This window comes from Syngnathoides biaculeatus, chromosome 22 (assembly GCF_019802595.1).
Source record: "Syngnathoides biaculeatus isolate LvHL_M chromosome 22, ASM1980259v1, whole genome shotgun sequence".
In the NCBI taxonomy this organism is placed as follows: Eukaryota; Metazoa; Chordata; class Actinopteri; order Syngnathiformes; family Syngnathidae; genus Syngnathoides; species Syngnathoides biaculeatus.
In genome coordinates, this window is record NC_084661.1 from 14,350,786 (window position 1) to 14,363,468 (window position 12,683).

Genomic DNA, 12,683 nt, shown 5'->3' on the forward strand with positions numbered 1-12,683 from the left:
TTACCTGGATCATCTGTCCTTTATATCAAGTGTCTCTTTTACAGTAAATACTGTGGTCCCGCAACTTAAGAGTGACCAGAGTTACGAGGTTTTCGAGATACGAGCCACTTTTCCGTCTTGAGTTGCAAGCAAAAATGTGAGTAACGAGCGTGAAAAATGTTGGAAGTTAATGTCACAAAGCTACAGTTTGGAAGACACGCGCGGCTGTGGGCAAAAACGCTACTGTATGTGAATAAAGTTGAGTTGAGTTACTGAACAGTTCTCCAAAAAAGTACTTCAAGCTGTTCATTGCTACTTCCAAACTTAATTTGAAACAAAATACAAATATATGTACCTTTACAAATGTTGTGTGTATAACCAAACCAAAAGGAAATTACTGCTTACATACAATGCAAAATATTATAGACTAACTAATGATACTAGCGTCACTGTTGCAGTAATTATAAAACGTTCAAAATTATGAGTCAAAAATTGACACTTTGCATTATATTGCCCCCTGGTGGCAAGACACGCACATCAGAAGTGGCCGAAAGATGCCAATGCCGAAAAAAATTATGATTTACGCTCTTTAATATGCTTTATACTCTTTATCTTATGTTATTACTACATGTTTTAAAAATGTACTGTATTGTAGCGTGCTATTGTTTTTACTAAAAACATAAAAATGATGAAGGGCATTTTCATTCATTTTGAAGGGGAAATATGACTTGAGCACAGTCCACTGTACGGTACTTTTATTCACAAAAGCTTCCGTTGTGTAAGCAGGTCTCACTTTGGCTTTCTGCAACACTTTGCCTTTGGTGGCCATAATGGACGCGGGTCTGCTCTTCAGTGCAGAGGCTGAATTGACAGGAGCTGCTGGTTCGACACTGGTGGGACTGCTGGATGCTTGGCAGGAAGATGATGAGGATGGCGAGGATGCAATTTGGGACGCAGGCGGGCTGACTGGTTTTGTCTGGAGGGTGAGCAAAACAAGTTTGTCAGTCCACATGTTTCTACTGAAGGCTTGTTGAGTTTCACGGCGGCTGACCGTTGACGTGTCTTGGAGGTTGCTGTCCAGTGTAGTCCCCAGCGTGAAGGGCCCGGCCTCCACTTTCTTCAGGCTTTCCTTCACCTCCACCAGCCGCAGCTCCACCTCTACACGCCGCTGCTCCTCTTCCCGACTGGCCTCCTCCATCTGCTTTAGCCGAGCTTCCAATGAGGCCTGCTGCTTGGCATCTGAAACCGACAAAAAGAAGAGCCCTCAGTCATGCAGGTGACTTACAAGGGAGGCTATTTATTAACAAAGCTTTTTCTAAAAATGCTATTCCAACATTGATTGCTCTTATGAATCGTAAATTTCACCTTGACAGGCGCTCAGTTCCTCTTTGGTTTCCCTCCGTTCCTTTTTCAGGCTGGCCAGGCTGCTCCTGACCTCCTCGCGCTCTTTCTCCAGACGCTCGCGCTCGTCGCTGTAGCGCAACAAGTCGGCCTCCGTGCGTTTTTTGCCCAGCTTCCCCTCAACGGCGCCGGGACAGCCTGGAAAGCAACATCCGATCCAGTCAGGCTATCGGTAGGTACGCAAAATCCAATGGTTTGTATTTAAATAATTTATTTACAATTTTTTTTTTTTTTCATCTAAAAATGTGAAAATACTTTAAATTAAAATTCAAAAGAATTGTCATTTATTCCGAAGTTTAACAACTCATGTTGTCTATAGTTTTTGGACGTGTTTTCGGAGAACGTTTGTAAAGGAAGACTTTTTGATGTCAAGTGCTGCAAAAGTTTTGGGCAGTGAACGAAGGTTCCCGTTGTAGAAAAATCAGCCGACCACTTAAGGGAGCCCTACACAATTTACTTTTCTTCTTAGTGAAAGCTGTGGGTGGTGTCTTACCCCCGTTTTTTGACCTCTCACCTGTGCTAAACGCTTTAGGTCGCAGCGGTTGAGGACTGAGAGGAAAGCCAGTGATTGTTTGAAGAGTCGAAGCTTTAGGGACCCCCGAGGAGCCAAAGGTCCTCTTAGAGGACTCCTGAGTTAGAGGCAGGGTCTTGGAGTTTAGTGGAGTTTGCTGCTGAGGCTTTGTGGTGGGAGTCGGGGACTTTTCTTCCTCTGCTTTGGCGGAACTGGAGTCATTTAAAGTAGATGCTGCTTCGGGTTCTGGCAGGTTATTTGTACTGACCTGGGATGGAGGCACCAAAGTTGCTTTGAGAACTTCAAAACGAACAAAACCCTCTTCCAGGTATGACGTTACCTCTTTATTTGGACTCGAAGGGTCCTTCTGTTCCTCTAAGGGCTTGACAGATTCTTCTGACGTTTCTTGTACAAGGGATTCCTTCCCTCCAGCTACTGTATGCAAGAAAGACCGCACAGGTAGCAGGTCCAGGTATACTCTGTTTTCAGGGTCTTCCTCAGTAGCCACTGGGTCTTTTAGGTCTTGTGCGGACATTTCGTTATGTTCTTCAATGTTGTTTTGTTCACTCTGCGGTAGACTGCCAGCAACAACATCCTGGAGAAAAAAAAAAAAACAAGATAAAAAACCAAGCAGGAAGCAGTAAATGAAACTGAAAGTGGAAGATTTGAACTGAATCCATGCTATATCAGTTGGGGTAACACGTCTTTGTGATGGGTAAAATTCTCGAGGACCTACAGTCCCATTCATACCTCTGGGTCTGCTATAGACGCTACATCGTCGTACAGGTCGTCTGGGTTCTGGGGGGCGGAGGGCAGGGTGTCGATGTAGGTGTTTGGCTCGGAGTAGCGCCTCTGCATCAAGCTGGAGCCACACATAAACATTTGGAAGCCTAACAGTGATTCTCAAACCTTTCGGGTCCAGGGACCCCTTAGAGTTGTTTCATTATGTCTTACTATAATGATGTCTTCGCTGCATTGACGATGCTACTGATTCTCTCGGCATTGACGTAGTCATAAGTCAGGTCCTCTGGGTCCATCTTAGTTCCCGTCTGTGACAACAAGAGCCCCAGCCAGTGGCCCATGACCGCGGACGTCTTGGCCTAGAGACAGAAAAAGCACCATTAAGAATTCATACATACTTCATACATACATTATCTTGGCTACCCAGGAGTATTGGTTTTAACTTGATCTGGACTCTTTAACGTCATCGTATGTTCTATCCAATCTCTTGCTTCTAGCTTTTTTTTTTGGTCGTTACTTTGTCTGATCTCCGTCAAGGTCTTGGTCTGGATTCAGATTTGGTCTTGACTTGCTCTCTGTTTTTTGTTTCAGTTGCACTATGTAAATTTAAAGTGAATTCATACATCAATTTTGTGCACCTCCCAAATCAGAGTTTCCAGTAAGCTTTTCCATAAGTATAGTTCATTATTTTTATTTATTTTTTTTTGTTTTCCAAGATGTCTGTTTAGGTGTGGTCCACCAACCAAAGCCCGTGAAAAAAATTCTGTTTCTTCCAGAACCGTTCCATGTTTGTTTCGTCCAATGAAATTCATGGTGAATGCTTTGAGGGGGAAAAAAAACGTCTTAAGAAGCCTACAGATGAGACATTAAATACCGTTATTGACTCTCAAATATGCAGCAGGGAGAAACTGAAGTCCTTTTTCCATTACCAAATCCCAGGACATCCCCACCCTCCACCCAGATACACACACATGTAACACATGGACCACCCTTGCTCCACTGAGGACAGTGTTTACTTCATGTAACCGTGCACCCGGCGATTTACAAAAATGCTGACACGACTTTTTTTTTTTTTTTTAACTCCAGACCTATTTCTTCATCCAGAATGTGTTGTTCTCAGAACACGCGAACCCACGTCTCGCACGACGCAAGTACTCAACTGGGTCGAATATGCAATTCAGACCTACGTCAGCTTGTATATCACCGGCACGCGACCCAACCCAAAACCTTCCGGTTATTTCGACTTGCTGTTAGTGACGCGTTCATGAAAACTCGGTGTTGTGTGTCAAAACATGAACTGAGTAATGCTTATCTAGTGGGAATTAATGAAGTTACAAGGTGTAATTCGTATAGATTGTGCATATTTTTGAGTTACTTGAAAAATTTTTACATTACTAAATGAATGCATTTCTTGAAGACTGATGTGATATATGCCAGCCTAAAGCTACTACACAGAACAGGCTCGTGCAAGGAAATGTTTTTGGAACAGGTGCTCAAGTCAAACAAGTGTACCTATTGCCAAAATTAACAATATATTAAGAATATATAATGAAAAAAAAACAGGAGTATAAATATAACGTTAATTTCTTTTAACACAGACAACAAAACCATAATACAGCTATTAACAAAGAAGATAGGAAGATATCCTGCTGCGCTGGATATAAAAAGTCTACACACCCATGTTTAAATGGTACTTTTACCAAGAAAAACTAATTCCTGTTAAAAATGAGAACAAGATCAATCATTTAAAAGCTAGATTTCCATTGTTAGTTAACCAGTAAATGTCAATTGACCCAAAAAAATACGGAGGGGAAATAAAAATAAGGGACATAACGTGTGCAGAATTAGTTGTCTGGGTATAATTTCCTGCTAACCACTGAGGTCATGTGCTTTTGGTTGTGTGTTGTTAAACGCTTGGCCAATAAAGCTGATTCTGATTGTGAAATACCTCCAGGGTTGCCAGCTGGGTGCCGCTCATGTCGATTCGGAAGGAGTAGAGGTGTTCCGGGCTAGGGTCGGGCGAAATCTGGCAGCCCTCGAGCCTCACAGCAGGTTGGCTCATTTTGCTCTTGTTCTTGTCCTGGTAGAACCACAACTGACCGTTCTTGATGAGACACCAGCACGTTCGCCACTGGCTGTTCACCAACACGTTGAGGTAGCCTGAAGAAGGATGTGAAGAAATTTGTCAATTCAAGTCAAATCAAAAACGTTTTACATGTAGATATTTTTAATAAATTAACTTATTTAATAGCAAAAAATTGTAAAATAAAAACAATGACATAAACAGTATAAACTCGTGGAAGCTCACCGGAAGTCTCGACAGATTTCTCCGTGCTTTCCAACAACGATGCTTTTTTTTTCCCGATATTCATCAGGTTGCTGAACTTTAAACCCGGGCTGTATTTTTTCTTCACTGGAGAAATGAAGGGGGAAAAAAAAAATTGACTGGGACGCGACGCAGCCTCACATGACTGTGTTTAAATTTTAGCGTGGAAACACTCGCCATCTTTCTCGAGAGATTCAGCATGACCGTCAGTGCTGCTGCCACTTTCCGAAGCCGCGGAGTGTCGGTCGCCGACCTCCCCCTGTCAAAGACGACCGCATTTAAGAGTTATGCGTGTCTTACGTGCACCAAGTTCATATTTTATATTTACCTTAGTGCATATGAGCCTGGGAGAGTCAGAGACGGAATGCTGGAAGTCACCATTCTCTGTTGGCTTTGGACTGATCTCTTGGATCACCTAATGAGCAAAATCATTGATGTTGCAGACATTAACACATTTTTTTTAAAAGGAGAAAACAAACAGATGTTAACCCAGTTTTGTTTTGGTTTTATCCACACCTGCAACAATTCAGGGGAAATGAAATGAAGTTCAGTTAGACGCTATTTCGTGTGCTTATACTTTTGAGTTGATTATGTTAACAAGATAGTTTTCTTCATCTCGTATTCATTGTGTTGTAGCAAAATGGGTCATTCTCAATTTAGCCTTCATAATAGTCCATTCACCTTTGTACAAGCAAAGCGTTACCTTGAGCCACTGCTCCGTCTGCTCCTTGCTCTGGAGCCCCAGCACAATGGCCTCCCCTCCCACAGGAACAATCTTCAACTTGTGCTCCTTCCTCTTCAGCTGCTTCTCCTTGTAGGTAACGCTGCACCCCAACAGACTCACGTCCAACAAGGGCGTTTGCTCCTTGGAGCTCTTGTAGCACTGAAAGCGGCCAAGAGGGCACGCGTGGACACGTTGTACAGTTTCTATTTAGTTTCTCACAAATTTAAGTCTTAAATATCACTGTTCAACAAAAACCCCAAGATTATGACTGAGCCCTGCAAATTCTGCCGAGCAACAAGCAACAAATCAAACGTGTCCAGGAAAAAGTGATTTTGTTCCTGCGTTTGCTGGAGTCTAGCTAAAAAAAAAAAAAAAAAGCGCTTCTGTTCAAGGGAACAAAAACAAAAGTAAAGAACGTAAAATTTTGACGGCCTTTCATTGTTACCAATAGACGGTGTTCTCTGATGACGCAGAGCTGCTTGGCCCACTGACCCAGCCACTTCTTCCTCCACAAGAAGGCACAGATGCGAGCGTCCTTCATCAGCTCGATGGACGCCTCGGTCGACGGCCACTGGTGCTGCGCCGACAGCGACTTCCCCCTGGTCACCACTTCCTCCTCGTCGTAGGACTCGTACGAGCTGCTGACCGCCTCGCCGTCGTCTGGGAGGGTAAGAGTGACACCGGAATAAACAAACGTGGTGAGAGGAAAAGGGACGTTGCGAAGGCAGACAGGTAGCTACCGCGGGTGATAACGGCATAGACAACACTGTCAGAGCTCGCCACTCGCAGCCAACGCCTTAAGAGGAGGCTTTGCAGGTCTTTACGAGAGCCGTGGGAAGCAGAAGAGAAGGAAAAGAAGGAAAATAGTGGCAGATAGTTTCATCTCCAGTGAGAATACGCATGCATTAACTACATCAATAGTTACACCTGCAAAATCAAAGGATAGTCTTGGTGATGACATTCATCCGTCCATTTTTTTCCCGAGCCACTTATCCTCACAAGAGTCGCGAGAGTCCTGGAGCCTAGGCAGGAGGCAGGTTGCAGCCTGAACTGGTTGCCAGCCAATCGCAGGGCACATGGAGACAAGACAACATGAGACAATCACATCTAGGGGCAATTTAGAGTGTTCAATCAATGCATGTTTTGGGGATGTGGGAGGAAATTAGAGTGCGCGGAGAAAACCCATGCAGGCACGGGGAGAACGTGCAAACTCCCCACAGGCGGGGGCGGGATTCGAAACCTGGTCCTCAGAACTGTGAGGCCAACGCTCTAACCAGTAGCGCCACTGTGCCTCCCTGGTTGGGACATTTGGATCAAAATTTGATCACTCAAGAGGATAATCTTTTTGCTATCACTTTTTGGACTCTTATTTGATTGTGCAGGTATCTTTGATCGTGAAGAAAAGTAAAGCATTTAACAGAAGGCAGCAGAGGGAGGAAAAGTATCACCCAGTTTTATTACCGAAGGCCAGATCTTAGTTACCATTGACGGTCTCCTCGTAAGGCTGAGCCTCCTCATAGTAACTCTCTGAGACTTCGGAGCAGGTCGGCGCCTGGATGACGGGCAGGGGAAAAGGTTCCCTAGTCGTGGCTCCCTAATGGATTGAAAGAAAAAGATTAATGGAGCTCCTCTAAATAAGGCCACCAAAATATGAGGAAAAAAAGCACTATGTAGCCCTGACTGGGAAAAGTTTGGACATCCCTGCATTGAATAAATCCGTTCAAAGCCTATTTATCCTTCTCTCTAAAATGTGTTTTATATTTAAAATACCAATTCCAGATTAATATACTCCATAAACGTCATCATGCTTATTTGTGCTGTTTTGGGATTGCTGTTTGTTATGCAAGCATAACAAAATCATCTCACAGTGACCAATATGAATGTTTGAGCCAGCTGTATTGCACATGCAGATTTACTGGAAACAAACAGCATTCTGGATTCATTTGCGTGTAATGTCAGAAAACAACAAAGGTTATCGTAATTACTCTCAACTTTTTGGAATTATGATGACAAATGCTTGTGTAGGTGTGCCGTATGTATTCTTGTACCATTTGATTAATGATACAGACACGATATACTGAATAGATCAATGAAAAAGCTCACAGATCGGTTTAAAAAGTACAGTTGACTATAAATGCCCACAGGTGACATTGGCCAATTGTTGTTGGTACTCGTGTCACACAAAAATGTGAAATTTGTGCCCTTGACAACCACTTGATGATAATAAAATTATTTTTCCATTACTGCAAGCTCTGCATCATCTTTTCTATTTTAATATTGATCATATGTCAAAAAGTGTCTTAATCAAAAGTGAAGATTATTCATTTCTGACCCATGAGGAGTGCTGAAGTCCTGAACCAAAGATGCAAAATATGTCAAAAGAACTCCACTTAATGAAAATAATATCCACGGTATCTCGGTGGTGGGATACAATGACATTACTGAACATGCGTCGGAAGATGAAAGAATAGTGCTTTCATGTGGTATTACTTAGATCTATCCACCAAAAGGTATTTCAACTATTCCGCCGAGCACTGAGACAAATCAGGTCACTTCAGTCTGACTGTAGCGAAGTGAACTCCGCAGAACCTTGTGAGTTGAATGAAGAAACGTTTTCTCCCCGCCGCTGAAAAAAAAAAACAAAAAAAAAAAAAAACGACTGATCTTCAATCTTCCACTTTCGCAGGATCCCTCCCAAGGCACATCCATTCCCCAGCAAGATCACAGAAATGTGAGACGGAGCAGATGAGCAGAGGAGGTGCCAATATCGCTACAAAGCAAGCCCTGGGGCAGGTGAGTGGAAAAGTAGGGAAGGTTTTCCAAAGTTGATGATCCAAAGGCATTTTATATGCTAAATAAAGTTTTCCCCATTGAAGTGCGTTGAAATGCCATTAATCCGTTCCGTGTGCAACAATGCGCCGCGCTTCGTTAATGAGGAAGTCGCCTCCAAACGGACAAACAAAAGTGCAGGTGTCCAAAATTCTTCCGGTTTTATTCAGGAAATGTATTTTATATTTTCAGTTTGAGTTGCAATAGACTGATACCCTGCTCTGCCATAATGTCGAATACAGTACGCTCCGTTTTTCCACTGCTGCTCGAGAATAAAAAAAAAAAAAATATATATATATATATATATATATATATATATATATATATATATATATATAGTGCAATCCTGTTGTTTTACGTCATTCTCTAAAAATTAGGAAGTAGCCTCATTTACTGTATTTCTCGTTGATGCCATTTGAGTCATTATTGAAGCAAAAATAGTACATTTGCATCGTCTTAAATTATATTATGAGATTCAGAAACTAGCCTGCTAACAATAAAAAAATGGTTGTTAACGCTAATGATAAAATGACATTTAGATTGGCTTCCTTTTTCAAGCAAATATTGTTCTCTTTATTTTTTTTAAATAAAACAAGAGAGACTTAAACATGGTATATTTAAACACAAATATGTTCAAGCAAACCTCATACAGTAATTTGCTCTTTCTTGACAACTCTGCCGCTGGGCAAATGGAATTTAGCATAGATTTTAGTGTCATCGTAAACATTCAAAGAACTGTTGCGTCACTGGTGCCTGGCATCTTGGGGCACAATGTGGTGCTGTACTGAACGCGGGGGAACGCAGTAGTTCAACTTTGCGGGAGGTCTACCCTGTTTTTTTTTTATTGCCAAAATAATCTACTGACTCAGCACTTATGTGCTGTTTTGCTGTAGCTTCATGTTGGCGCTTTTAACGTGGAAGTATTTGACCTAACAGGAACTTATTAAGAAATCTGACGGTTTTGTTTCTACTGTAAATCATGCAGGAGTTGAAGCATCTGCTATTAATTAAAACAAAGCATTCCAGAGCAGCAGAAGCCCCCTGTCACGCCCATCTTATCACAATATTCCAAAGCGAAAAAAAAAGAGTCCGCTAACACAGAAATTGACGCCGCGTACGTACAGCCGCAAAAGACTAAAATCTCAAGATGTGCTTTGTACATGAAGAAGCTTCACTTTCACTGCAGCCCTCTCCTTTCCCTTCACTTGACACATCCGAAGTGAGTGGATCCAGCAAAACTAACAAAAGAAAGCAGCGGGGGCGGCGGGGGAGTAATTGGGGTGTGGTGGAGGGGATGAGGGGAAAAAAACCAACAGGCAGAGGAACATGGAAAATCCCTGGTTCCCATGCCAAGAGTCTGCTGCAGCAAAAACAGTACGATTTTGGGGAGCGTGTTGTGGAAGGAGTCTTTTTTTTTTTTTTTTTTTAAATCAAGTTGAATTGACTTAAATATTCTCACTGATAAGGAACAGGTTTGCTAAAATGCAACCCAAATATGTAAAAGGTCAGTGTCCATAGTACGTAGTTGCTGTACATTTTTATATCATGAAAAACGTTTTTCCACATGCTGGATTATTCATTTAAATTACACAAAAAAAAAAAACCCTCTTTTATAACAATTCTTCAACTTGCTTCCAAATTTGAGACTAAAGATTTGAAACCAATACGGCCAATTATGCGGTCAGATACTGTTACCGTGAACCGTTTGGCTAAAAACATCAATGCCAGACAATCAAATTGGATTTTTGTTGCTCACAAGTTGCCAGCAGCCCAAATGCAGCTTACTGCGCACGTCAGCTCTCATTTCCCAAGCTTGTTGCTTCCAAAGCGGCGCAGCTGCTATCTATAGAACAACTCTATTTTCAGACCGTGCTGAGGGGACGCAATGGAACGCGTTTGTTTACCAGTCACATGTAGTGGATACATGGCTTCAATCTCAACTGGAGTGACACATTCTCCATCGGAACAAAGAACCTTGTTTGAAAGATCATGGATGTGCCCCAGGGCCCGGGATCTGCTCAAGAGAAGAATGCGACCCTCGATCTGGTGAAAAGAGAGGGCGGTCGGGTGAGGGTGAAGGTGGAAGAGAGCTGGTTCAGCGTAGAGAGGGGCTTCCTCACGATGCACAGCTATTACTTCCGGGCCCTCTTTCAGTCTGGCATGCGAGAAAGCAAACAGGAGGAGCTCCATCTTAAAGGAGGGGTGCATGCAAGAGGTTTTCTCATCGCACTTGCTGTCTGTAAGGGAGACCTTCCGACCCTCTGCGACCCGGATGAGCTAGTAGACGCCGTGGAGTGCGCCGCTTTCCTCCAGGTGCCGCATTTGACACGGCATCTCTGCGATATTATCGATTCGGACAACTGCCTCGTGCTTTACCACGCCGCCTACGTCTTTGGGGTCGAGAAACTGTTTCACAGCGCCGCTCTGTTCCTCTGCGATACCTTCGAAGACCTGAGGGAAATGGCAGAGGCAACGCTACCCGAGGATCTGCTGCAGTATTCCCAGTCGTTAGCCCCCGCCTCTTACATCGCAATCGGCACCCATACTCCTTCATTGGAGCTTCTTCACGACTCCTACCGGGTCGTGTGCCACCTTGATGAAAGAGAAGGACATTGGAAGACTCTCACGCACCTCCCAACTCTTTGCAGTACTTCCATGTGTGGCGTGGCAGTACTGGACAACCGGCTGTACATCGTAGGGGGAGTTTATGGTTATCAAAAAGACGCCGTAGACGGTGGCTTCTGCTTTGACCCTGAATCAGGGAATTGGACTGCGCTTCCAGGACCCCAGAGACCCAGATACGACTTCACGTTGCTGGGGAACGAGGGCCGACTCTACGCCATCGGAGGCGAGTTCCAGAAAAGCTACATCTCCACGGCCGAGTGTTACGACCCTGTGAAGGGAGAGTGGACTTTTATACAGCAAGCTCCAAGACCGCTAGCGTCGGCTGCTTGCGCCGTTGCGAGGCGTCGGGTGTTTGTTTGCTTCTGGAAGCCCCCTGATACCACGGACATCTACGAGTACACAGTGCCCGACGACGCGTGGAAACTCACCACCACCATGATCAGACCTCAAAGTTACGGCCACTGCATGGTAGCCCACAGGGACAATTTGTACGTCATGCGCAACGGGCCGTGCGATGACTTTCTCCGCTGCCTCATGGACTGCTACAATATCACCACAGCCCAGTGGACAGCCATGCCGGGACACTACATCAACAGCAAGGGGTCGCTGTTCACCACCATGATAAGGGGCGACTCCGCATTTACGGTGAAACACATGTTAACCCTCGAGTACGCCATCGGCACGGGTGAATGGAAGCCTCGAAGGCAGATGAAGGGTTTTCCAAAGAGCGGATCGCTGTGGACGTGTTTACTCAGGCTTCCCAAGACGGGACCGGAAATTCCCCAGGTGGATGCTCGGGGGAAGGAAAAGGAAATGCCTTTGACAGGCAGAACGGAGCAATCAGTCGATGATATGCTCAAGGTCTAACATTTTTTGGGGAGAAATTGGATTGTGAATATTTGAATCCCTGGCAGACGCTATCTGTCTTATCTGTCAGTGTTGGCAACTTGCGATTGAGCAACTTTTCCGACTTCTTTAGCGAACATCTCTTAAAAGGGAACCGATGACTTCAAACAATTTGGGCAGAATCATTTTGTTTTCTCTTCAGAAAAGAATGCGGTGGCAGACCTTTGAACTGGCCCAAGCTAAAAGTAATGAGGAGTAAATGGTTTGGTATGTTTTGTTTTGTTTTTTGGTGCGCCATTACGCGCATCTCTGGCGTAGAGCGGAATCTTCAAAATTTCAAAATGATCATCCATCCATCCATATTCTTAGCCGCTTATCCTCACGAGGGTCGCGGGGAGTGCTGGAGCCCATCCCAGCTGTCAACGGCCAGGAGACGGGGTACACCCTGAACTGGTTGCCAGCCAATCGCAGTTTGAGAATTACATTTTCACGAGTATGCGTCAAATTCAGGAGCTGGTCATGTTCACCCCCCCCCCCCCCCCCCCCCCTTCAGTAATTAAGCTGGTCCTGGGGGGGGCTGATACATTCCACGAAGCCTCAAGCTAACGGCTTTGAGATTTTGTGGAAAAAGCGTTCACCCTGTACAGCCTTCGATTTGAGGATCCTTTCATCCATTCCAGTCCCAAAACCTTTTTTGTTTT

The 12,683-nt window shown here is 44.1% G+C and overlaps 2 protein-coding genes across 2 annotated transcripts in view; one reads left to right on the top strand and one right to left on the bottom strand.

The window, feature by feature from the left end:
• Window positions 1–12,683, bottom strand: part of afap1l2 (actin filament associated protein 1-like 2) — a 31,232-nt gene that overhangs the window by 823 nt on the left and 17,726 nt on the right. The window contains exons 5-18 of the mRNA XM_061810870.1: window positions 7,165–7,276; window positions 6,128–6,342; window positions 5,662–5,841; window positions 5,287–5,373; window positions 5,136–5,217; window positions 4,941–5,045; window positions 4,581–4,792; window positions 2,846–2,991; window positions 2,642–2,753; window positions 2,232–2,486; window positions 1,895–2,159; window positions 1,345–1,518; window positions 1,031–1,218; window positions 773–955 (exon numbers count right to left, since the gene is read on the bottom strand). Coding sequence (XP_061666854.1) covers window positions 773–955; window positions 1,031–1,218; window positions 1,345–1,518; window positions 1,895–2,159; window positions 2,232–2,486; window positions 2,642–2,753; window positions 2,846–2,991; window positions 4,581–4,792; window positions 4,941–5,045; window positions 5,136–5,217; window positions 5,287–5,373; window positions 5,662–5,841; window positions 6,128–6,342; window positions 7,165–7,276 — 2,316 coding nt within the window. The remainder of the gene's footprint in view (window positions 1–772; window positions 956–1,030; window positions 1,219–1,344; window positions 1,519–1,894; window positions 2,160–2,231; window positions 2,487–2,641; window positions 2,754–2,845; window positions 2,992–4,580; window positions 4,793–4,940; window positions 5,046–5,135; window positions 5,218–5,286; window positions 5,374–5,661; window positions 5,842–6,127; window positions 6,343–7,164; window positions 7,277–12,683) is intronic.
• On the top strand, window positions 9,066–12,516 carry LOC133495852 (kelch repeat and BTB domain-containing protein 13). The gene has a single exon (XM_061810871.1). It carries the CDS (start codon window positions 10,501–10,503, stop codon window positions 12,001–12,003), a length of 1,503 nt encoding a protein of 500 aa, XP_061666855.1. The 5' UTR covers window positions 9,066–10,500; the 3' UTR covers window positions 12,004–12,516.

What these genes read in the sequence shown, in the direction of transcription:
- LOC133495852 (XM_061810871.1), top strand. Translation starts at nt 10,501, where the DNA reads ATGGATGTGCCCCAGGGCCCGGGATCTGCTCAAGAGAAGAATGCGACC.